General features: G+C 40.2%; 2 protein-coding genes across 2 annotated transcripts; both read right to left on the reverse strand.

Moving 5' to 3' along the window:
* Nucleotides 1–3117: 3117 nt before the first annotated feature.
* On the reverse strand, nucleotides 3118–4571 carry LOC139662250 (odorant receptor 131-2-like). The gene is made up of 3 exons (XM_071540891.1): nucleotides 4419–4571; nucleotides 3699–3918; nucleotides 3118–3620 (listed from the first exon to the last, which is right to left on the reverse strand). The coding sequence occupies exons 1-3, from the start codon at nucleotides 4569–4571 to the stop codon at nucleotides 3118–3120; spliced, it is 876 nt and encodes a 291-aa protein (XP_071396992.1).
* A 14492-nt stretch (nucleotides 4572–19063) lies between these two features.
* LOC139662251 (odorant receptor 131-2-like) lies at nucleotides 19064–25009 on the reverse strand. Its single transcript, XM_071540892.1, has 4 exons — nucleotides 24886–25009; nucleotides 19969–20153; nucleotides 19621–19864; nucleotides 19064–19566 (listed from the first exon to the last, which is right to left on the reverse strand). Exons 1-4 carry the CDS (start codon nucleotides 25007–25009, stop codon nucleotides 19064–19066), a joined length of 1056 nt encoding a protein of 351 aa, XP_071396993.1.
* Between the last annotated feature and the right edge of the window lie 212 nt (nucleotides 25010–25221).

The raw sequence follows: 25221 nt of genomic DNA on the forward strand, positions 1-25221 counted from the left end.
AAAGAAACTAAAAGGAACAGGTTAGTCCGACAATAATCTCTTTATTACAAATCATAAATATGGATAAAATATTTGACTAGCCTGATGCAGGTTGTAACAGCAGAGAGCAATAATTTAGAAAAGCCACCACTAGGGGGCAGAGTGAGACAAGGGCACGTACTGCAGGGAGATACTACAACCCCAATAACGACACACCACGTGCACAATACACACTAGGATACAGCAGATCCAATGAACGCTAGGTGAAGAGGGTTAACTGCAAACTTTAAAGCTCACCATACCAAAAGCTTACCACACCGCATGCAGTGAACACACATTAGGACCCAGTCTACTCCCCGCAGCGTGGTCCCTCTGCTCAAAAGAAAGAAAGATACAAATGCAAGGTCTAGTACACGATGAAATAGTTGGTTCATGGACAAGCTTATTTTTAACAATACGACGTCTTCAACAATATCAAATTCCAGCACGAAAGCAGGAATGGTCTCATACACAATATAAAAACATATAATGTCCAGTGCTCTTCAGATAAAACAGTTCAAATAAAACAATCAAATAAGTTGCTGGACAAAGTCACATTAAGCAAAACAACACTAGGCAAAACAGCAGCCTGACATGGAATCCTAAGGGAAAAGAATGCAGGTGTCAATCCTCTATATTGGAGGGATGATGTTCATACATTACCTCGGAGGGTTTAACCCTCCTATTGTTACCACTAGGTACCTGCATGGAGCGTAGGATATGCTTGGTGTAACACCGCTCTGTCTCTAACCTTTTAAATCTAACATTGTGGTAAGGCCCAAGTATTTGGTTGGGTCTGTACGTCCTAGGCCATAGGTGGTACAGGACAATTTCCTATTTCTACTGGGCCCGGTCACATAAGTACAAATTTTATTACATTTTCAGGCGTTATTACATTTTCAGTAAATTTGTACATTATTGGGTGCTACACTAGTTTTTGACCTGTTGACACCAGTATGGTTACACAGCTTCAGAAGACCAAGATACAAAAACTGATGTAACAGATTTTTGATATCTTTAATCATTTGGCTGTTCTTAACAAATGAAGTTGCATGCACTTGTGGCCCCTAACAAAATGGGTCATAACTCATTGGTCATTGAGCTTGGTACACATGTACAGGAGTGTAATATAAGCATATAAGTCATGCCAAGCTGTGCACAATAATTGCTAATGATACAAATTGGATGACTGGTGATGATTGGTGACTCTGTAACCAGCGGTCAAAAATAAAAATTTCAGAAGGCCAGAATTCCACAGCTGGATGTGTGTGCAAAGTTTCATGCCTCTGTTGTTCTACAAGGTCCACCATATTAGAGTTTTGACATTTTTAATTTTTTGAAAAACAATATAGTAGTTTTTAAATATAATCATTTTTTAAAGTAGGCTTCTTAAATTTTTCATCTATTGACACCAAAATGGATACAGAGTCTCCAGAGATATTCTGTCAAAACTGATTTTTATCGTTTGACTGTTGTTAACTGTTGAATTTGCTAGCAGGTGTGATGAGCCATAACTTTGTGGTAGTTTTTCTAATCATCATTTAACGTGAAATTTGATATATATGTACAAGAGTGCACTACAAGCATATAAGTCAAGCCATTTTAAATCAGCCAACTGGGGGCACCACAAATGCCAAAACGTAATATCTCAGAATCTAGTCGGCCAAATGATCTGAAATTTGGTGAAATTTGGTTGTGATTGGTCAATGTAGAGGTCGCTTATGTCACGTGTGAGGTGGGGGGCTGGACCCAAATGCAATGACCGACAGAGAGGGAATATAACTAAAGCAAAAGGCTTTAATTGAAGAACTGAGGCAGCCGGTCCCATGACAGTCCCAGCTTATCACTTATATCGGTTATAGTGCTTTGTAACTCAATTACCCATGACATGGTATATGCTACACACCTAAAGCTTTGAAGAAGAATTGCTAATAATACAAATTGATGTCTCAACAAATATGACAGTCCCATGGTGGCAGTGTAACCAGCGGTCAAAAGTAAAAATGTTGTCTCTAGTAATTCTTAACAAAATTTCCAATAGGGTCATTTTTTTCAATATCACTTAATGATTCCTTTCTTGTTAATTTGTGTTTTGAGTTCATTGGTGTTTATATGTTTACATATCTTTATATGTGTGCGTAAGTGTGCAATTTTAGGTACATAAGCCTGTATGTCAGTTTGTATGCATGTAGGTATGTAATTAGATAATCATGTGTGTAGATTTGGTATTTACCGATGCAACAATTCATGTGCTTTCAGCTAGCCCACACAGTTTCATGTGAAACTGTATAGTCTGATCTGTTCATTCTTGGGCAATTCTCCAACTTTGTGTGCGGTGTGAGCCATGAACATTTTTTGAAAATGAAGCTTCTTGAACCATCATGTAATTAGTCCTAATTCAGTATCTGAAAATGGCTAAGATTTTATTATGCAGGAATTACACAATTTTTCTGTGACAATCATAAGTTGTCATTACCATTTCATGATTAGAGATGTAATTTAGTTAAAAATTAAATATTATGCATTTTATGCATTTTATATTTTGTGACGCTTTGTGGTGCGTAAATTTCATACCACTGAGTATTTGGTATTACTCTTTCTCTTCTGTACACTCTGAAAGTTAATTTTTTCTTTTTTCCAAAAGTGACAAATTCTATGCTTTTTTTTTTGAGTGCCAAATTGACTAACTTGACATATATCTATGGCTCTCTGTGGTCTCTTTGCTGCAGGAAAGGTAATTTGAGGGCCCGGATTTCTAAACTGTGTGCACAAGTTTGAAAACAGAGAGCAGGATTTGTAAAACTATGCAAACGATGTTCAAAATTGAGAGTGAAACCTTGGCCACAGAAGAATTTAAGTTAAATCTTCACTCCCACCTCGCTTTTCTCTGCTCATTTAAAACGAGTCCATGGCTGAATTGTTAAACTGTGTCTATATCAATAATAGATCAACATCAATGATTGATCACCTCAACAAATGCATCAATACTGTCAATGGATTATTCACTTTTTGTGTTTCTAACTTTATTTATCCTTATCTAGTACGGCAACATAATCACACATATCGAATGCACTGTCAAGTCACAAACAAGATACAGTCTCAAGTGTGCCCTTTCAGTGCAATCTGTGGATTGGTGCGTGTGCTCACTGTACACAGCAGGTACCTTTTCAAGTACCTCTTGAACATCTGGTCTCGCAGCCCGTACACAATAGGACTGAGAAACCTGGGGAGGATCTGGATGATGATATAGCAAACAAAGAGTGTGTTTTTGTAACTTTTAGGGAACCAGTACAACACAGCTCTTTTTACCACAGGGGCTATGTAGGTGAGCATACACAACAGTAGCTGAAAGCCATGAATGAGAATAGTATTCCTGGCCTTCCTAGCATCTCCTTTTGCTGCTGTAGCAGCAAATAGGATCCTTAAGTATATGTAGAGGAGAGTGAGCCAAACTATAACTAGCAACACTATGTTAGAGGTATTGGTCTTCTCATGGAAATAGGGTCTCTGGAACAGAGTCTCTCTGGTGCAGAGGACTCTGGAATAGAAGAATTCTAGAGGTTCTGTGGCCAGGAGTATAAACAGATCTGGTAAGGTGAAGCTCAAACTTACTAACCAGATCAAACCGATCAGAATGTATGTTCTCTTGACTGTACATAACTGTGCGTGGCGGAGTGGTAAACAAATAGCAATGTAGCACTCTGCTGCCATGCTGGCTAAATACAGTGGTGTATTTTGGGTAGTGAGCATAGCAGGTAGGAGTACGAGGCAACAGATGGAGACATTGATTGTGTAGAACACATAGCTGAAGATAAACAGGGTAACAGAGACTGTCAGCTGGATCATATCGTTGACCACCAGATGGATGAAAAGGACATAGCGAGGATTCACAATGAATATCTGTAGGGAATAGAGCAGAATTAGATTCACTACATTCACAACAAATTTTACATTAGGAATGAACATCTGAAACTGGTTTGCCTCTTATGCCAAAGTGAAGCTTATGGTCATGAGATCTAAACAGTGAACTGAAATTATTACTCTTATTGTCAGGGAAATGATACCTGGCCAAATTTTCAGGGGATGGGCATACTCAAAAATGGGGCAAGATAAATGGGAATAATATAGTGAAAAGTTTTAGGGCTGTGTTACAGAAAACACATTGAAGGTGGTAGACAAGACAAAGTCGAGATTAAGGATCAATGATTTTGCCTGCGTCAAGGTTTATATTAAGCAGCTGGTAGGGGAAAACAGAGAGGAAGATAGGGGAGGAGAGGAAAGGAAAAGAAAATAGATGATTTTGTCATAATGTAAACATAGCATGTATTCCTTTCCCCCCACCATTCCTTCTGTGCCTCTCCTCTGTAGACAAATATACATGATGGAGAAAAGTTTTACACCTGATGTTTGTTGAAGGTGTGAATCAGGGTGCCATTGAAGTAGTTGATGGTGATAAAGAGGGCCACAACAATCACATTCTTGGTCACAGCCGTGTAGAAAGCATCATGATATGTCACAAATGTTGTCACATTGCTTCCAGATGAGAAATTCATGTGGCAGGTGTAAGGGTCTTCCAAAGCTGTAACAAGACTTTAATGAATGTACTTAAATCTCTCTAGAATATAATTTCAGACTATATAGCCCCAAACATAGTTGATGCTTGTATCTATAGATCAGTGGTCACTTCAAGTAGCTTAAAAACCATCAATAAATATTAACAAGTTTATAATATTTTCTTCATATTGTCAAAAGTCATAAGCAGATAGGGAATTAAATTTAAATACATGAACAATCTTCAAACACTGGAGTTATTTATCATTTGTCTAGACCACTACTGTCCTACAGTGTACTATAGTCACATTTATGACCAATATTAGAAATGATTTGCACATTTTCAATAGTTGTTTTGTAAATATAAAGAACAATGAATGGGTAAAACATACATCAGCTCTCATTTTTGCAAAAACAATTGTTGCATTAAGATCTTCTCCTTCATTTAGCTTTAAATGCACATCAATAAAGTAAGAAATACCCATAGGCTATACTTACATCAGTTAAAATAGCACAGTGACTGTGATATTTGCAGGCAGTTGACGGTTATGCTTTTCCTTCACCCCTTTTCTCTTTTCCTTCATTTCCGATTTTCGTTATATGTATTTTCTTTTAAATTCGTCTCTAAAGGAGTACAACTACACACAGGTTACACTAAATGTACTCAGATTTGGAGAGAAACCTGACATGATATGAGTCTGTAATCAATGACTCATTGATTGAAACTCATCTCATTGACAATGAGATGACTTTATATATGGTAGGTTGCATTGTATGTGTGTGTGCACATGTGCATCTGTGTATATGTATGTGTGTGTCTGTGCGTGTGAGTGTGCGCACATGTGTGTCTGTTAGGTCCCTCTGTTCTCCAATTGTGGCGGAGCCACTTATCTGACATAGGATTACCTTAAACATGTTAATTTTGTATTAGCTAAATTATAGGCAAGTTGTAGGAACCATGTTATTATTGTCACCAGTATACTTGGTGACATGAGCTATGTAGCGCACAGTTTGGCCTCAGGTACCACAGCAATCCTCTTATTGTCCACTAGCCACATTGTCTGATAAATTCATTCTCAAATTCATTTTCATTTTTAGAATGGGGAACAGCATCCTGATGACAGGTACTGAGAGCTACCTTATGAGTTACTTGCCCAAGTGATAGGTAGAGTAGCAGTGTTTCCCATACATACACTTATTTGTGGTGCACTGCCACAATTTTGGCATGGGCCACCACAAAATCAGAAGTTGTCCTGTTAAGCCCTAGCCCTATCCCTAGGAAAAAACGCCTAAAATAATATACCCCAAATGAATCAGCAATAGCTCCTCAACCATAAGGCCTATATGCATATTTCTGGTCTCCTTTGATAGGTAAGAAGCTAAGGAATATTAATTAAGTGTAAGTAAACCTATATCTGTTACCATTCCAGAGTAAATGGAGATGCAATAAAGGAAAAAGTAAGATTTTCATCCTCGCCTAGTATATAATTCTAAATTTTAAGGCAATATCACCATTATAACCAAGATCCCATGGATAATAATGCAACTGAATGTCTTCTCATAGTCTTTGACTACAACTGTAACTGTAAATTTGATGGAAATACACCAAAATACAACATTTATGTACAATTCCTAAAAATATACTCAGGCGGTCTCCAGGTTTTGGTCAAGTTTACAATTTACATTATGCCTGTTTACTGGGAGTTTTACTTCAAAACACTACTCATTTCCATATAGCCATGTTACAAATAACATACATCTCCCAAAAACATTGAAATAGTAATAAACACAATGATTAGGAATCAATATTCATATATGTCTGAACAGATCCATGCTATTCCGGCAGATTAATAGAGAATGCAAGGGTCCTCAGTGCTGTGTGAGGTATCCCCAGTTTCGTCTGAACCAGACAAAGAGAATGGTATATGGCTCATTGGTGTCAGTGCTTCGATGCGGCCACCAGAGGGCGACGAAGAGCCACTGCACCCTCCATAGGGATTCAGTCTGGCTGGACTAAAATGGCTGGGGAATCCCCCCCTGTGTGACTAAAATGTGCCGTTTTTGGCGAAAATAACATAAGCCTTAGTGAAATATTTTGGCAAGAACATAGATTTTTGTCAGTATGACTGTAAAATATGAAGTTTGACTGCTACTTTTCCCCGGAAATGGCGGACTGTGTCGTTCCATTTTCGTGGTGCGTTCACTGTCATTGGAAAGCTCGGAATTTCTAGTTTCCAGCGATACCAAGCATGTTATTGTAGACTGAAGAGAAAATTATCCCCGATCTTTTGATCACAACTTGCTCTTATATTTACGAAGTTTATATTTGTAAGACTTAACTGTTAAAATACTTAGTAATAAGACATAGTTTGGTCAACATACAGTTGGTTTACAGATTCTGAAAGCTGAAGACCCCATGTTTTCAAAACAGTATAACATTCATATCTTCTATTAATAGACCATCTTCTTTCGCGATTTTTCATAACTGGGGGGGTGGGGTGGACCCGGTACCGGGTCCGTCGGGCTAAACAGGTTAATATATAAAGCGATCTCTAACGCTGCGCATCATGTTATGTTCTCACTAGGGCTGGACCCGAATATTCGACTATTCGGATATCCGTTTGTTGGGTAGGCATTCGGTTTTCAATTTTGGGATTCGGATATTCATTTTTTTAAATGTAATTTTATATGTAATCCGTAAGCCGGTTGCCATTGACGCTGCGAAGCAGTTTCTATTTTTTTTTTACTTGCATTCAAATGTCAGTCACATTTGCTGATCGCCATGGTGGCACAGAGAAAAAAGTACGACCTGAAATTCAAGCTGTCAGTTGTCAAATTTGCTGAACAAAACTCAGGAGAAGCAGCAGCAAGACAGTTCTCCGTTGATCTTTTTTTTTTAAATCTTTTTTCTAAGGTAGGCTACCGGTATTTTGATACGGGGCTCTCCCTCTCTCTCTCTGCGCTTTAGAACGTAACCGCTGTGAAACAATCAGAAAATAACGTTTTATTTCTCTGATTCACCGGCTTTCTCGCTACTACCGCTCCCTCTCTTCATTCACTTTCTAGCTCCCTCGACCATCTCTCTCTCTCTCTAGCTCGCTCGACCATCTCTCTCTTTCTTTCTCTCTCTCTCTCTCTCTCGGGCTATTAATTGAAGTTATATGTATGTTAAGTATGTTTTCAGCGCTGTGTTTTTGTGAGGAGGAACTGTTTTTGTGTGAACTTTGTCGGGTGAACTGTTACCCGTGTATGGAAAGCCAAGCAGTTTGAAGGTGCGTGACTCTTAACACCCCCCCCCGCGGCCGAAGCTTCGAATATTCGCTGTTGATTACTACCGAAGCTGGTATTCGGGACAGCCCTAGCTCTCACCAGAGACTAAACTCGCTAAAGTGGCTCAACTTCCTCATGCTAGAGGAAACAAAACATATCATAAAAAATATCATAATATCAAAATATCATCCATTAATATTTATTATACAATGGCCTGGATGAATACTTGATTCTGATTGGCTAGATGGGTGTTCATTAATTTCAGATAGCCACATGACTCTGACATAGTAGTAGTCCTTATCACTGGTCTAAATCAATGCACCACGTTGAGACTTCCTTACAAATTGAATTATATTTTTGTGTACAAGGGGTACTAGTTATTTACCTTGCAAGGCAGCTGGATTCGCGAGATCACGATCACGCGAGAATCCATCTTGCCAGGATTCAAGTTATGCGTTTGTGGCCGAACCACAGTGGTGCGGACCAATCAGCGTCCTATGAGGGCAGCTGGGAGCGTGGCTTAGGTGTAGGGATGGTGGCGACAGCGAGAAGCGACTGTTCGTTCACAACAATAGCGGCTCCTAAAGAGGCTAGCGTAGCGTAGGCTAGCGAGAGTATTTCTTAATTGAAAGAAGAGCAAAGAACGGCACTGAAGGCTTTTCTGGATGGAAAAGATGTTTTTGCTCTTCTCCCAACCGGCTTCGGCAAGAGTTTGTTTATATGGTTCGTTGATTTGATTGGTTGAAGTTAGCCCATGATAGACAGTGATTGACAGATGGTTCATCCAATCACCTGCCAAGTATTTTTTGAAAGTGCCTGCCCTTTTCCAAACAGTTTCCAAGGACGACTTCCCAGATGGTTCTGTGTAACAAACTATATGGCAAGTCAGGTTAACTAGTTATGAGATGGACATCACTTGTATGGCATCAACAATAGCTTTAGCAAAACCAGGAATACTATTATTTTAGCTTTAAATTTTCTTCACCATCCAATCACCTAAACTCTGCTGACTCTGCGACTTGTCCTCCTGCCTCCATTTGGCTCCGTTAGAACAGAGTAGTGCATTTATTTAGAAGTTACAAGACTGATGACTGTTTTTTTAAATGACTTCATTCAGATTAATTCAAAGATAATATATGATACACCACTGCAACATACAGTATATAGCTAACGTTACAGTCAATCAGATGCATCATATGAAAATGACAATGACATGTCTGTCTGATTACAAGTTGAATTCACTTGAACACACTGTTTTATCACTCACATTGGGTTGAAAACAAGACAGAATGTCTAGTTAGTTTCTTCTTTCCCAACATTTTCACAACACAACTCAGGTCATGTCAAGAACAAGACGGGAGCGGCTGTCAGTCTGGAGCCTGGGACAAGATTTGCACAAGATTTGCACAAAGACTGAAAATCTAACTATGGATGACACATCTGTCAGAGAGCTAACAGGGCTGTTGCCAGTCATCCTCTCTACACATCCAAGTAACATGAGGATTATTATTCACACTGGATCTTTTGACATTCTGCGAGGGAAAACTGGCTCTGAGATCCTGAAAAAAGACTTTTGCCTGCTACTGGAGAAGCTGAGTGACTGTCAATCGCAACATGTATTCATTTCAGGCCCCATTCCAACCTTGAGGAAAGGAATCGAATCCTTCAGCAGACTCCTTGCCCTGAATACATGGCTGACATCGGCATGCCTCACCCATGGGATAAAGTTTATTGACAATTTCAATATCTTTTGGAACTGTAAAGACCGCTTTATGCCTGATGGGATTCATCCGAACAGCATTGGTTCCAGATTACTCGGCGCCAATCTACGTCATGCTCTTGGGATGCCACACCAAAACAGGAATGCACAGATAACCACGAAGGACAAGGACTGCACACACAGGCAGACAGCCTGTACCTCTCCCCCCTCACCTGACCCTCGGCTTCACATCACCCAAGGCATTCAGAGGAGGTCTCTGTCCCAATCAGGGATCCAACGCCCCCCCTCCCCCCGTCCACCACACTCACCAATCAAGGAGTTAGTCAAAGCTGCCACGCTGAAGCTCAGCCAAATTGACTCTCCAGCATCCACTCCCTCCCCTGTCTCTCCTCTTAGGTTCACAAGCCAGATGGAGGACTTGGTGAAGTCTGGGATCAAAATGATCCCACTCACCCCCAGCTTGGCCAGGTCACGGGTATTGCCATCACCTATATGCCGCCCACCAACGCCCCCCCGGCGCATCGCTATCAGTGTCGGCAGCAACTAGGACACACTGGGCCTCTGCTGTTCAAGAACTGTTATTCATAAATTATCTGATAGCAAGCTGAGGTCCTGGGAGAGAACAACCTTCCCAAATACAATAGCCACAGTGTCAAGACAAAGATTACATAAGCGGGTCACAGTAAAATCTTCCAATCCTACAAATTTGATTCACATTCCCTGTAAGCCAAGTATCTCAGGCCCTGCTCCAACAAACCTAAAATTAGCCCTATTTAATATCAGGTCCCTGTGTAACAAGTCACTTTTAATCAATGATTTTATAACCTCTTACAAGCTTGATTTTATGTTTTTAACAGAGATCTGGCTGGACACCAAGAATGGGAATGCTATCCTTATTGAATCCACCCCACCAAATTTCATATTTGAGTTTGAAGCACGACAGAACAAAAAAGGAGGGGGTGTTTGTGCCTTTTTTAGGGATAGGTTCCTTTGTAAGAAGTTATCATTTGGAGAATTCTCATCCTTTGAATATGTGTCGTTTAAAATGGAAATGAAATTCTCTCCATGTATTCTATATTTAGTTATATACAGGCCACCAAAATACTCCCCACATTTCCTTGATGATTTTACTGAGATGCTTTCAATTATCTGCACTGAATTTGACTGTGTAGTCATTACGGGTGATTTTAATGTACACATAGATAATGTCATTGACAAAAATGCCAAAGAACTTTCAGCCATACTTGACACGTTTGATCTGTCTCAACATGTGAAAGGGCCGACCCATACTAGAGGACACACTCTAGATCTGGTTATTACTAAGGGTGTTAACATTTCAAATGTCACTGTGCTTGATGTTGCTCTATCAGATCATTTCTGTGTATTCTTTGATCTGTCTATTACACCAAAAATCAACATTAGATCTGAAACTGTTAAAAAAAGGTACATTAATGAGAATACCACAACACTTTTTATGGAAGCCTTCAAATCTGAAACTGCCCCAGCTTCAAATCATGTTGATGATCTACTGAATACCTTCAATTCTAAAATTACAAATGTAATTGATGCCATTGCTCCTGCTAAGGTTAAAATGATTGCTAATAAGCAAAAGGCACCATGGAGAAACACTCATTCTGTAAGGGCACAGAAAAGGGAGTGCCGGAAAGCAGAGCGAAAATGGCGTAAATCAAGCCTCCAGATTCACTTTGAAATCTATAAAGAAAAATTACATATTTACAGTCTGAACTTGAAAAGCGCTAGGCAATCATTTTTCGCTGAGATCATCAACAAGAACAGTAACAATTCACGCATCTTATTTGCTACCGTTGACAGGTTAACTAACCCTCCAGTTCCAATATCCCCAGAACTAGTTTCTACCAGCAAATGTAGCGAGTTTGCATCCTTTTTTAATGACAAGATTCAAGGCATCAGACATGCAATTAACTCCTCAATGCCAAACAAAAAAGCATCATCACTGCAGTCTCCCAGATGTAACTTGGTAGGTATGACACAATTTAATCCCATTGACGATAAAACACTCAAAGAAACTGTGTCAAATCTCAAATCATCCACCTGTTGCCTTGATGTTTTACCCACTAGCTTCCTTAAAACAGTTTTGAGCAGCCTGGCAAAAGAACTAATATTTGTAGTTAACAATTCTCTCCAATCTGGCATTTTTCCAACGGCTTTGAAAACTGCAGTCATTAAGCCGCTCCTAAAGAAGAGCAGTCTTGATGCAACTGTACTGGATAACTATCGACCGATATCAAACTTACCGTTTTTAGGTAAAGTTATTGAAAAAGTTGTTCACCAACAACTTAGTAACTTTTTAATGCTGAACAATTGCTTCGATAACTTTCAATCAGGATTTCGGCCCCATCACAGCACTGAGACTGCACTCATAAAGGTACTAAATGACATTCGCCTGAACAATGACTCCGGTAAAGTCTCTGTTTTAGTACTGTTGGATCTTAGTGCTGCCTTTGACACTGTGGACCATACAATTCTATTACAAAGATTAGAAAACTGGGTGGGACTCTCTGGAACTGTCCTTAAGTGGTTCAAGTCATATCTTCATGACAGAAAGTACTTTGTCTCCATTGGAAACTGTGTGTCCGAGCAGATGGCCATGACCTGCGGGGTTCCACAGGGGTCCATTTTGGGACCTCTCCTGTTCAATCTCTATATGCTTCCGTTAGGCCAAATCCTACAAAATAATAAAGTAGCCTACCATAATTATGCAGATGACACGCAAATCTACATATCACTTTCACCAGGTGACTATGGACCTGTTGAAACTCTGTGTCACTGCGTCGAACAAATCAATGACTGGATGCAGCAAAATTTTCTCCAACTAAACAGAGATAAGACCGAGATAATTGTCTTTGGAGCACAGAAAGAAAGACAGAATGTCTGCTCTCACCTTGACCCTCTGTCCCTCATAACTAAGAGTCAAGCCAGAAATCTTGGCGTTATCCTGGACTCAGATTTAAATTTCAATAGCCACATCAAATCGGTAACTTCGTCAGCTTACTACCATCTAAAAAATATTGCAAGAGTCAGAGGACTAATGTCCAAACAAGACCTAGAAAGGCTTACCCACGCCTTTATTTCCAGTAGATTGGATTACTGCAATGGTCTGTTCACAGGGCTTTCAAAAAAAGCTCTTCGGCAACTCCAACTTATTCAGAACGCCGCTGCCAGGGTCCTGACGAAAACTAAGAAATACGACCACATTACACCAGTTCTAAAATCCTTACACTGGCTACCAGTCACTCAGAGAATTGATTTCAAAATCTTGCTGCTTGTCTACAAATCACTCTGTGGCTCTGGGCCCAAATACATCTCTGACATGCTTGTGCCATATGAACCTTCTAGGAACCTTAGGACATCTGGGGCTGGCCTACTGGCTGTCCCAAGAGTTAGAACAAAACACGGTGAAGCAGCGTTTTGTTATCATGCAACACAGACCTGGAATAACCTCCCAGATGATATTAGACAGGCCCCGACTCTGACCGCTTTTAAGTCAAAGCTAAAAACTTTCTTATTTTACATTGCCTACTCTACCCTGTAATGGCTAAAAACGTATCTTTTCAGCTCAGCTTTTAAATAACCTTAATTTTAACTCTTTCTGTTCAGGATCCCAACAGAGCTGACACGGGCAAGTACGAATTTTCATTCGTCTTGTCCAGGTAATGCTTACTTGCGCATGAGTGAACACTATATGTGGGGGGGACAGAGCTTTACCCTGTATGATTCTCATCCATCTCTGGATGGTGAGGTTTTTGACCAAGAGGAGAATCTGTGATTCTCGTCTGCCTTAGGCAGTGAGATCTGACGTAAATATCAGATCAAGAGTAGAATCAGGAAGGACAGGGGAAAAGAAAATTACAGAAAAACATATAGGTTCATTCACTATGTGCATCTAAAAGTGGAAGTATTTGTTGTATTTGTTGTGTTCTTTCATCTTTCTATCTCATTTGATTTGAACTGCACTAGTTTACTTTTTAAGTCTTTTATCTTTTGTATCTCTTGTCTGTATTTTTGCACTTTTTACCTTTACTGTATTTTATCACCCTGTAAAGCACTTTGAATTGCCCCAGTGTATGAAATGTGCTATACAAATAAAGCTGCCTTGCCTTGCCTTGCCTTTGCGCTTTCCCCTGGTCTTGCTAGTCTTGTGCCTGTGAGCCTATGCCTTCTGCACCTCCTCGCACGTTCCCAAGTCTGCCCTGGGTTGTTCGTCCTCCCACCCCTAACCCGGCTCTGCTACAGCTGAAGTGCAAAGACTGGCAAATTGCCCCTGTTTACCATTGGATTCCACTGGACACTGCTGTCATTGCCGTGATATACTGAAAATAAGTCGTTGTCATCATCCCCCATATTAATGTTTGATGTCATAATAATAGTGAAAAATGCCATACCATGTGCCATTCTTAACTATATATTATTCTGACCTTTTCTGATAAGCCTGGGGATTGTGTGTTTCAACTGTTTTAAAATACCAAAATGTCAGCAATTTGGAAGCATTTTACCGTGAATGATGACAATACATTTTCAGACTGCTAGGTTTGTGGTGCTACTCTGAAGAGAGGAGGGGAGAATCTAAAATCGTTTGACACCTAAGTACTTGGTACGCCTAATCGGCGAGTAGGCTACTCAAAATAAATTACTCGTACTTCTACTCTGTCTGAAAAAGTGGTATTGGTGCACCCCTACTGTCATGGTTTATTCACTTTTTTTGTCTTTATAACTTTATTTATCCTTATCTAGTACATCAACATAATCACACATATCAACAGCATCAAAGTCACAAACTCCCTCTCTCTCTTTCCATTTTGTCTCCAGTGCTCCCTCTCTCGACAGGAGCAGGCAGAGGACATTGAGTCTTCACTCTGGGAAACAAATCCCTCCATAATCTCAAAAATCCTCTGTATTTTTTTACTCAATGTTTTATCAATGGTTTTTAAAATGTTTTTATACACCATACTAAGCACCCTTTGCTAGAAAAAGTGGAATTTGGGCTGAAATTAGACAACTTGAGCCCCAGCTACAACCAGGCCGGGACCAGGTTCCAGCAGTCGCTAGCCTTCACCAGGCCGGGCCCAGGCTCCAGCTACCATCAGGCTACCACCAGGCTCCAGCTACCACCAGGTTACCACCAGGCTCCAGCTACCATCAGGCTACCACCAGGCTACAGCTACCACCAGGCTCCAGCTACCATCTAGGCCAGGCCCAGGCCCAGGCCCAGGCTCCAGCTACCACCAGGCTACAGCTACCACCAGGCTACTACCCGGCTCTAGCTACCATCAGGCTACTACCAGACTCCAGCTACCATCTAGGCCAGGACCAGGCCCAAGCACTACCAGGCCAGGCCCAGGCTCCAGCTACCCAACAACAACAACCCAAACTCCACACTCCCTGGAGACTGATTTGCTCGCTCGAACTTGACATCCAGCAGAGTGGATCAAAATCCGAAAAATCAAGTCAACAAGCTGAAAAGGTAAACTACTTTACATTTCAACTTCCACGTGGTGAAAGTATATAATCATCAAACCATGCAGTCACGGAAGATCACAGACTTTGCTGTACCTACTTCGAGTAAAAGAGCACGTTCTGAAGTTGAAAATGGAGAGGAAACTCCATCCGAGGAAGCACCGGCAACAATGGAGGTTGACACTAATTTGTTACAGTCTATCAACAACAGACTTGGCAAACTGGACATGTTAGACTCGATGATGCAGGTGATAAAGAGCCTCAAAGAAAGCTTGGAGTTCAGTTAAATGCAAATCGACGACCTGATCCGGGATAACATAGAGCTGAAACGTAAAGTAGAATTCATGGAAAACAAAGTGGATATGATTGAGATAGACAATAAAAAGTTAAAGGATTCTGTTCTTGATGTACAGTGTCGTTCCATGAGAGACAACCTGGTTTTCACTGGGATACCGGAGAAGGAGGGCACGGACTGCGAAGCAGTCATACGGGAGTTTATGTCAAACCGGCTAAAACTGCCTATGGAAACTGTTCAAAACATCACATTTTCTTGTGTGCACGGAATGGGGAAACCTTCAAGTGACAGACCACGGGCAATAGTGGCTCGTTTTGAACACTATCAGCAGAAGGAGCTGGTCAAAGGAAGGGGCAGAGAGCTGAGAAACACCGCCTTTGGCATGAATGACCAATTCCCTCCTGAGATCAATGACAGACGTAAGAAACTTTCTCCTATTATGAAAGAACATCGGAGTCAAAACAGACGTGTCGCCCTCGTATTAGACAAACTGTACATCAATAACCAACTGTTTCGAGACTCCAGCATCACTCCCTGGTTATTTTAATGTGACAAACCTAGCTAAATAGTAGGCCTGAGGCCTTCTCTAGGAGACATCTGTCAGAACAAACATGCTGGTTGACCTTCAGTTACCAACTAAAGGACTGCACTTGGCCCATATCAATGTGTGTAGCCTTCCCAACAAAGTGCATGAACTGTCTAGTTTGTTGAACCATAACAATGTCCATATCTTAGCTGTCACAGAAACTCACTTGGATGTATCCATAAACAATGGCCAAATACATATTGAAGGATACAGTTTACTAAGGAGAGACAGAAATAGGAATGGGGGGGGTGTAGCTCTTTATATACAGAACCATATTCACTTCCACTGTTGGGATGATTTACATGTAAACCAAGTGGAAGTAATTTGGGTGCAGGTGCAACTACCACACCAGTCACCCATTTTAGTTGGTTGTGTTTATAGGCCTCCAAGTTCCAATGCAGCCTATTTGACCGACCTATGTGGAAGTATCGACAGAGCAACGGATGAGAACAGGGATGTTTTTTTACTTGGTGATTTTAATATAAACTGGAAGGATGAAACTAATGTAAATAAGACAAAACTGTCAAAGTTTGCTATCTCTTGTAATATGACACAGATGGTGGATGGAGTAACAAGATTGTCCTCTAGGAGAGGAAAATGTGTAGAGACATGTATAGATTTGATTTTTTGTAACATACCACAACAGAGTTCTAAAGCAAATTCTTTTCCTGTTGGCTGGTCAGACCACAATATAACAACAATCACGAAATCTACTAAAGTCCCTAGAAAACCACCACATGTCACAATAAAAAGGAGCTTCAAACATTTTAATAAGGAAGTATTTGAAAGTGATTTGGCTGCCATACCATGGGAGTTAATATATCTAGAGGACAATCTTGATCACGCAACTGAATGCTTCACAAAACTTTTAACTGATGTAATGGACCATCATGCTCCAGTGAAGAAGCGAACAATCAAAGCACGTTCCTCTCCTTGGATAGATGATGAACTTGTGAAGATATTTAGTGAAAGAAACAGAGCTAAAGTGATTGCCTCTCAGACAAAGCAGGAATCAGACAAAATTACAGAAAGTTGCGCAATCATGCACTTAATATAAATCGTAGGAAAAAGGCATTATTTTATGAAAATGCTTTTAGCAAATGTAAATATGACTCAAAAGCAACGTGGAACACTGTTAAGGGCCTGCTAGGGACATCTTCATCAATATTCCCAACCAATATAGAAATCAATGGGGATATATTGACAAAACCAGCACAAATTTCTAGTCACTTTGCTAGTTTTTTTGAAAACAAAGTCAATGATCTAAGGTTGAAAGTTAACTATACAGCATCCGAGCACAGTACTGTACAATTGATAAAGGAAAACATTGTGTGACAAATCTTGTTCATTTACTCCTACATTGGTGACAACTAATGAAGTTGTCAAACTCCTTCAGTCACTGCCCAGTGGAAAATCTTCAGGTTACGACTTTATAGACAATACCCTGCTCAGATATGCTGCTTCCCAGATTGCGTGTTCCCTTACATACCTGTTTAACTGGTCATTAGAATCAGGGTATTTTCCAAAGGTGTGGAAACAAGCCAAGTTGTGTCCAATACCCAAAGACAACAAAAAAACAATTACCACTGACAACAGTCAACCTATCAGTGTTCTGCCAGCTCTTGGTAAAGTTTTAGAAAGCATAGTGAGTAATCAGATATGGGACTATGTGGAAAGGAACGACCTTATCTCTCCAAACCAACATGCCTATCGTAAAGACCACTCCACTGCAACTGCTCTAATAGAGATGAGTGATAACTGGCTGGATTATATTGATAATAGTAAAGCTGTTGGTGTGTTATTTTTAGACTTCACTGCAGCATTTGACCTAGTAGATCATGAGATACTATTGATGAAACTTCTTCAATATAATTTTGATCAGAAAGCCATGAAGTGGATGAGATCCTATCTGTCTGAGAGAACACAGACCGTCTATACCAATGGTGCATTTTCTCCACCTTTCTTGCTTCAATGTGGAGTGCCTCAGGGCAGCTGTTTGGGTCCTTTGTTGTACACACTATACATCAATGATATATCTCATGTTCTAGCTAAATCTGAAGCTACCATATTTGCAGATGACGTAACAGTGTATGCTACAGGAAACACCAACAGTGAAATAGAGGAAGCATTGAAGCTGGATTTCGAAAGCCTCATAGAGTGGGTCAGGTTGAACAAACTGGTGCTAAACATGAGGAAAACCAAAGTGATGCTAGTTGGCTCTAGGAGGAATAGGCCACTTGAATCCTCTTTACAAATCAGTGCAGATGGAGTAATGACAGAACAGGTGAAGGAGAACAAACTACTGGGAATACATCTGGATGAATGTTTGTCTTGGACATCTCATGTTTCTTATTTATGCAAGAAAATCACCAGAACTGCATGTATGTTACGTAGAGTGTCAAAATATCTTCCACTGAATATTTTAAAACAAGTAGCTCATGCACTAATAGGGAGTCAAATGTCTTACTGTGCAGAGGTTTGGGGAAGTGCTAGAAAGGGTGAAATTAAGAGGCTGCAGATAGCACAAAATAAGGCAGCTAGAATCATACTTAAATGCTTGTATGATACGCCAGTTGTTGAGCGTCATAATGCCCTCGGCTGGTCATCAGTTAGGGATATAATTGATAGGTCTGCACTTAATCTTTTTTACAATATCCAAACAAAGAAGAGGCCAAAATCAATAAATTCCAGGCTCCACTTGGTGAGGGAAAGACATTCGATTAATACTAGAACTGCACTGACATCTGACTATGTCACTCCAAATTTTAGATGTTTAAGTGGTAAGTGTAAATTCTCCCATCGAGTAATAATTTCATGGAACAGGTTACCTGCTTCTATCAGAAGTTTACCTAGAAGAGACTTCAAAAAGCATATTAAGACTCTTTAGACGGTTATTGGGACTAATTTGTGTACAATAAATTGAGTGTATTGGTATGTGTTAATGTTATGTATTGATATGTATTAATGTTGTTATGTTTTAGATGTCTTATTGATATGTATTGAAATGTGTATGTAATAATGATGATGATTTACTGATATGTTTTAATGTTCAGGACTCTTGGAAGAGTAGCCATTGGCTAAAAGAGGTCCTAATAAAAACTCAAACTCAAACAAACAAGATACAGTCTCAAGTGTGCCCTTTCAGTGCAATCTGTGGATTGGTGCGTGCGCTCACTGTACACAGCAGGTACCTTTTCAAGTACATCCTGAACGTCTGGTCTCGCAGCCCGTACACAATAGGACTGAGAAACCTGGGGAGGATCTGGATGATGATATAGCAACCAAAGAGTGTGTTTTTGTAACTTTTAGGGAACCAGTACAACACAGCTCTTTTTACCACAGGGGCTATGTAGGTGAGCATACACAACAGTAGCTGAAAGCCATGAAGCAGGATAGTATTCCTGGCCTTCTTAGCATCTCCTTCAGCTGCTTTAGCAGCAAACAGGATCTTGAAGTATATGTAGAGGAGAGTGAGCCCAATGACAAGTAGGAAAATGATGTAGGACACTTCCCTCTTGTGTATGATTAAGGGGTGTCTGAATATGTTATCCCTCCCACAGAAGATTCTGGAATAGAAGAATCCTAGAGATTCTGTAGCTAGCATAATGAACAAATCTGGAAGGATGGACACTGCACTCGTGACCCAGATCAAACCAATCAGAATGTATGTTCTCTTGACTGTACACAATTTAGCATGGTGGAGTGGTAAACAAATAGCGATGTAGCACTCTACCGCCATGCCAGCTAAATTCAATGGGGTGTTGAGGGTGGTGAAGACCGCAAACATGATGAGGAGGAAACAGAGGGAGACATTAATTTTGTAGAAAGTGTTACTAAGGATGAACAGGGTGATCGTTGTAGTAAGCTGGATGAGATCGTTCACCACCAGGTGGATGAACAGGATGTAACGAGGATTCACATAAAATATCTGGAGGAGAGGAAAGGAAAAGAGAGTCAAACCAGCTTATACATTTTCATCCTCCCTTTATATATTTTTATCTGTTTCTTCTGCACATAAAAAAGGCGTCTGACCTTGTGTTTGTTGAAGGTGTGGATCAAGGTGCCATTGATGTAGCTGATAGTGAGGCCTAGAGCCACAACAATCACATTCTTTGTCACAGCTGTGCTGGAAGTTTCCCGATGTCTCAGAGAAATCGACACATTATTGCCATCAAATGGAAAATTCATCAGGCCGACTTGAGGAGGCTGCATGTAACCTGATTACAAAAGACATGAATATATTGACATGTTATGTTAAGGTTAGTTCTACATGCCAAATTTAAACTTTGAGATGAGATCTATTTTGTACCAAAAATAATCTTGAAATGTGAACAAAGTTGCACAATACTGTATGTCAGACATTCAAATTATACTACACTTAGAAAAGGTAAATTTACAATTTAAAACCTACTTTGTACATACGAAGGGTTTAATTCCAAAACTATCCATTTTGGAAACCTTTTTAACTTCATCATGAACATTTCAAAACCACAGATGATTTTATGCTGATTCTAATTGTTTTGAACACAGAGGTCTTAAGATTAGGGGTGTGCATCTCATCATCCGAGCACGATTCTATTTGCACCTCGATACACAATCCACGATCCGATGCACCTACATACATTCTAAGCAGCCATCAGATTGATACAATTCAATTCAGCCCCGTCTCAATGCGATATGATACAATGCTGTGCAATACGATGCGGTGTGATATGTGTAACATATAAGCAACTGTGACCGGTTGCAAGAGGAAATCCTAATAGGTGTACATCTTCTCAATCCAGTAACGGATGAGGGAGTGAAGGATTGTTTTCACACCCTACTTTGAATCCTGTTTGTTTGTATTAAAACATAAAAATCAGTCAAACAGGCAATTGTTTATTAACAAATAATTTCTGCAATGAGACAATTGCTAATAACAATGTGAAAACAAGACTAATAGTGTAACAGCAACGTTGAATTTTGTGGAAGCGTCTCTGCCGGGAATCAAACTCGGGTCTCCTGATTGAGAGTCTGCAGTCCAATTCCCTGTGGGCCACGTGACCCATAAAGTGGTGAACAATGTTTTTATTAAAAAAAAAAAGGATAACTGCCAACCTACTGCATGTAGGCCCTAGACTATGTAGTGGACTTTAAGTTTTCAATAGTCCGTGTACAAATTAGTTGTGCTACGATCCTTGCAAAGGATGGGGGGGCTTGACCCATTTGTGAGCCTTCACTCGCAGGAGGACCGACAGGCAGAGAGAGAGAGAGTGAGTGAGAGAGAAGCGGGTAGCTTTGGAGAAAACATGTCTGATACAAGCTGTCTCAATCGATGTAACCGTATCTTAAACATTAAGTGTGATGCGTCGCTTTAAATCATCAAATCGTCACACCCCTACTTAAGATGACTCACAACTTTAATACAACATAATATGCTTTACCTTTATGCCAGCAATTATTTTCTTAAGTAGGCATCCGTTTTTTTCAGTGATGGGTATCTTATTTTAGAATGAGACTCTCTCAATGCCCCGTCAATGTTTCCCAGAAAATATTGAATTACACTTCTTCCTGATCCACATGCTACAGAAAATGTGAGAGATTTAAATAGACCAACAGCAACAGATAATTAATTCATGTGAGAGAGTAAAGGGGAACAACTAATTAGCTTCTCTGAGCATACAAATAATTTATATCTTTTTTTTAAGTTTATAATAGGATCATCAAATGTTTGAATGGCTGAATAGATATGAAATAAATATTAAAACGATGTGGAGTTACAATTTTTAACAATACAGAGAATTATAGTAAGTATCATTTGTGAATTTTGTAGTAGAGATCAACAGTTTTCCACTGTATGGTTTGATACCCAATTTAAAAGAATTAGAAAAAGCGATGCTCAGACATTTTATACACATACAGTGTAAATGCTACATATAATACAATAATAAAATACTGCAGTAATACAGTGTGATAGCACATATGATATCCTTACCTCAGATATGCCACTTAGCTCTGGAGTCTAACCAGACATGGGTTTAAAATCACTTTTATGACTTTATATACAGGTTGATTCATGAGTCCTGGGATTCAGAATCTCAGGGACTCCAGAACAGACAGCGGATGCTGCGCATACTGCTACCAGTCACTGGAGATGATGTCATCCAGATATTCAGCAGTGTTGAATATCTGGATGACATATTGGGTGCCAGTCAATCAGTTTGAATGCAGTGGAGAATGACATTTTCTCCTCAGAGTCTGGTGACACTGGAACTTGACAGTGGCCCTTGGTCAAATCCAGTGTCAAATAAAATTGAACAGTACCCAACCAAACTTTATCAACCCTGGACAATGGAGTGCAACCAAACTTGCCATAGTGTGCACAGAACCTTATAGTGCAAGCACTGCTTCGAGCGTAACACCCGGAGGTGCACATATTTGACTTTTTGATGCTTAAATGTAATCACTGTATGCAAAAATTGAAACTGAATGTAATGGTTTGAATTTGAATTTGGTCGTTGTTGCTTTCAACTTTCAACTTTTGTTTCAAAGCACTTTGAGGTAAAAATTCAACCGTCAATATGCTTTTACTTTCAGTTCTTACAATCTCTGACACACATTTTAGGGGTAGCTTTAGGTTTAGGTTAGGTTTGCTCTTTTGTGGCGACATTCACCCCTGCTCAGATCCCAGAAACACCTCAAAATTACATTTTTTTCCGACATGTGAAGAGACCGTAAGAAAAAACAGCAAATCGGTTGCCATGCGACAAATTTTGACTTTTCTATTCACATTAAATGTGTAAACATCAATGTCTCAACATACAACAGGGCGATAAAGGAAGGAGGATATATGCCAGTTGTTTGCAACGGATGCAGTCTGAAAGCAGTGGCCAACGTGGAGTGCCTGGATTCCAGCATGTACAAGTGTCATGTCGAGGATGCAGAGAGTGTGCCACCTGTTACGCCGGTGGCTGACCAGTTTGCTGTTTTTCACGGGAGGGGGCTTAATTTCATTCACGTGAATGCTCGGAGCCTGATCCCCAAAATAGACAAGATACACTAAATTGCAACTCGTTCCAAGGCTGCGGTGATAGCTGCGTCGGAGACTTGGCTAGATGAATGTGTGCTGGAGAGTGAGATTGATCTTCCGGGTTACGTCATCCTACGACCGGATCGTAATTGAAATGGAGTTGGATGGAGTCTGTCTGTTTATTAGATGTGACGTTATGTTTAAGCATCGTCCTGATATCTATACAACAGGACTGGAAACTATCTGGGTTGAGATTGTGCTCCCTAAAACACGACCGCTCCTTGTTGGTGTCTGCTACAGACCTCCCAAACATAGCGATTTTTATGAACTATTAGAATTGGCTTGCAACAAATGTATAGATTTTATGAAATTTGAATCTATTATTCTTGGTAATTTAAATACAAATGTACAGTCATCTTCATAGAAAAATGGCCTGGTGGATCCTTTGTGCAATTTTAATAGATTATTTGGCCTCCAACAGCTTATAACAGAACCAACTAGGGTGTGTGCTAACAGTGAGTCAGCTTTAGATTTGATATTGGTTTCAGACATCGTCTCCGTCAGTCAGGTGTTTTAGATATTGTGATCAGTGACCACAAAATTAGCTTTTGTACTCATAAGGTAACCAAATCAAAAGTCAACCCAGTACAGCAAAATTCAGTCAGGATTAGATCAATGAGAAAATTCTCAAAGGAGTTATTTTTACAACAGTTAAATGAGATAGATTGGTCTGCTGTTTTGGAACATGATGATGCTGGAGGTCAGAATAACACCTAGGAGTGGTAAATGGATAACTACTGAGATTCTAGATTTGATTAGGCAGAGGGATAGGCATCTGGTGAACTTTAAAAAATCAGGCAGTGAGGCATATGTAAGGTGTAGAAACCATGCTAGATACAGGATTCAGAGTCGCAATTCTATATTGATGCGGTGAATGAAAATGTACAAAAAATCTTTGGAAAGTCCTAAAAGATCTTGGTTGTTCAAACAAAATTAAAACCAAATCTTGTAACATTGGCCTGAACATTGACAATGGTAATAAAATGAAGATTGCCGGGTATTTTAATTCATTCTTTACAACCATCGCTGCTTCTCTTGTTGTAAAGCTTCCAGCTGGTACAGGACAATATGGATTGCTTTTCCGCAAATGTTTTTATCATAGGTTTATAAAGCGCTAAATGGCATTGCACCAATTTGTATCAGAGACGTGCTTGCCACTTATGAACCACAACAAGCCCTCAGGTCATCAGGCAGGGGCCTTTTATCCATTCCCTGGGTAACCTCAAAATCAGGGAGAGCTGCTTTCAGTTGTCGTGCACCCAGAAAGTGGAATGCCCTGCCAGAGGACCTGAGATGTGCCCCAACGCTAACTTCTTTCAAAAGCAAACTGAAAGCAAAGGAAAGATTAATAAAGTGATTAATAAAATGTTTAAATCAATCCTGAATTTTAAACAGGCTATAATAGGGGTAATGTGATCCCTTTTCCTGGTGTTGGTCAAAAGTCTGGCTGCGACATTTTAAACTAGAAAATATGCTCAGTAGAGCACATACCTCTGCCATGTCTGGCAACACCCCATGTTGCAGTTTAATTCTAAATGATGTTTCAGCACCTCGGACAGCTCTCTAAGGAAGTGCGCTATGCTTCATTAGTAGTAACTCTGTGCACCTGAGAGAGAGAGAGAATTCAGGTGGACAGTGGACAGGCCTATATTTAGTGTTGTCCAGGTTGGAGAGCACTGAATCAAAGATAACATTTATGTTACAGTATGATGGTGGAGACATGATTAGGACAGTTGTATTACATTTTGTATGTAACTATCGAATTTTGTATGTGACTATTACGCCGGGTTCAGACCGCAAGCGTAAGCGCCGCGAAGCGCCGCAAAGCGCCGCAAAGCGCCGCGAAGCGGAGCCAGTTTCCTTTCGGCGCCCATGTTAACCGATTTGACCGTTCAGACCGGGCGCGCCGCGCGGCGCCTCGGCGCGGAGCTCCGCGGCCGGCTCGCGATCTGGAGCGCCAGTGTCGCCGTCTGGTCTATTTTCTCCGCGAGCCGCGGCGCGCATTTCACAGGAAAACGCCATAGAAAACACTATAGATGGTCATATCTCCATTATATCACCACAGAATCACAAATATATTAAATGATCAACTAACCAGGGTCTTCACTGTTGTTGTTGATGAATCAATCTGCACTGATGCAAGTTTTAAATGCAACACATTGTAGGATGATGATCTATCTGGTTTTGAATTATCACTTGTCTTTTGAAAATTGCAT

This window comes from Centroberyx affinis, unplaced genomic scaffold (genome assembly GCF_046629955.1).
Source record: "Centroberyx affinis isolate AG114_WGS23_722 - 3 ecotype Tasmania unplaced genomic scaffold, CSIRO-AGI_Caff_v1 ptg003742l_1, whole genome shotgun sequence".
Lineage (NCBI taxonomy): Eukaryota > Metazoa > Chordata > Actinopteri > Beryciformes > Berycidae > Centroberyx > Centroberyx affinis.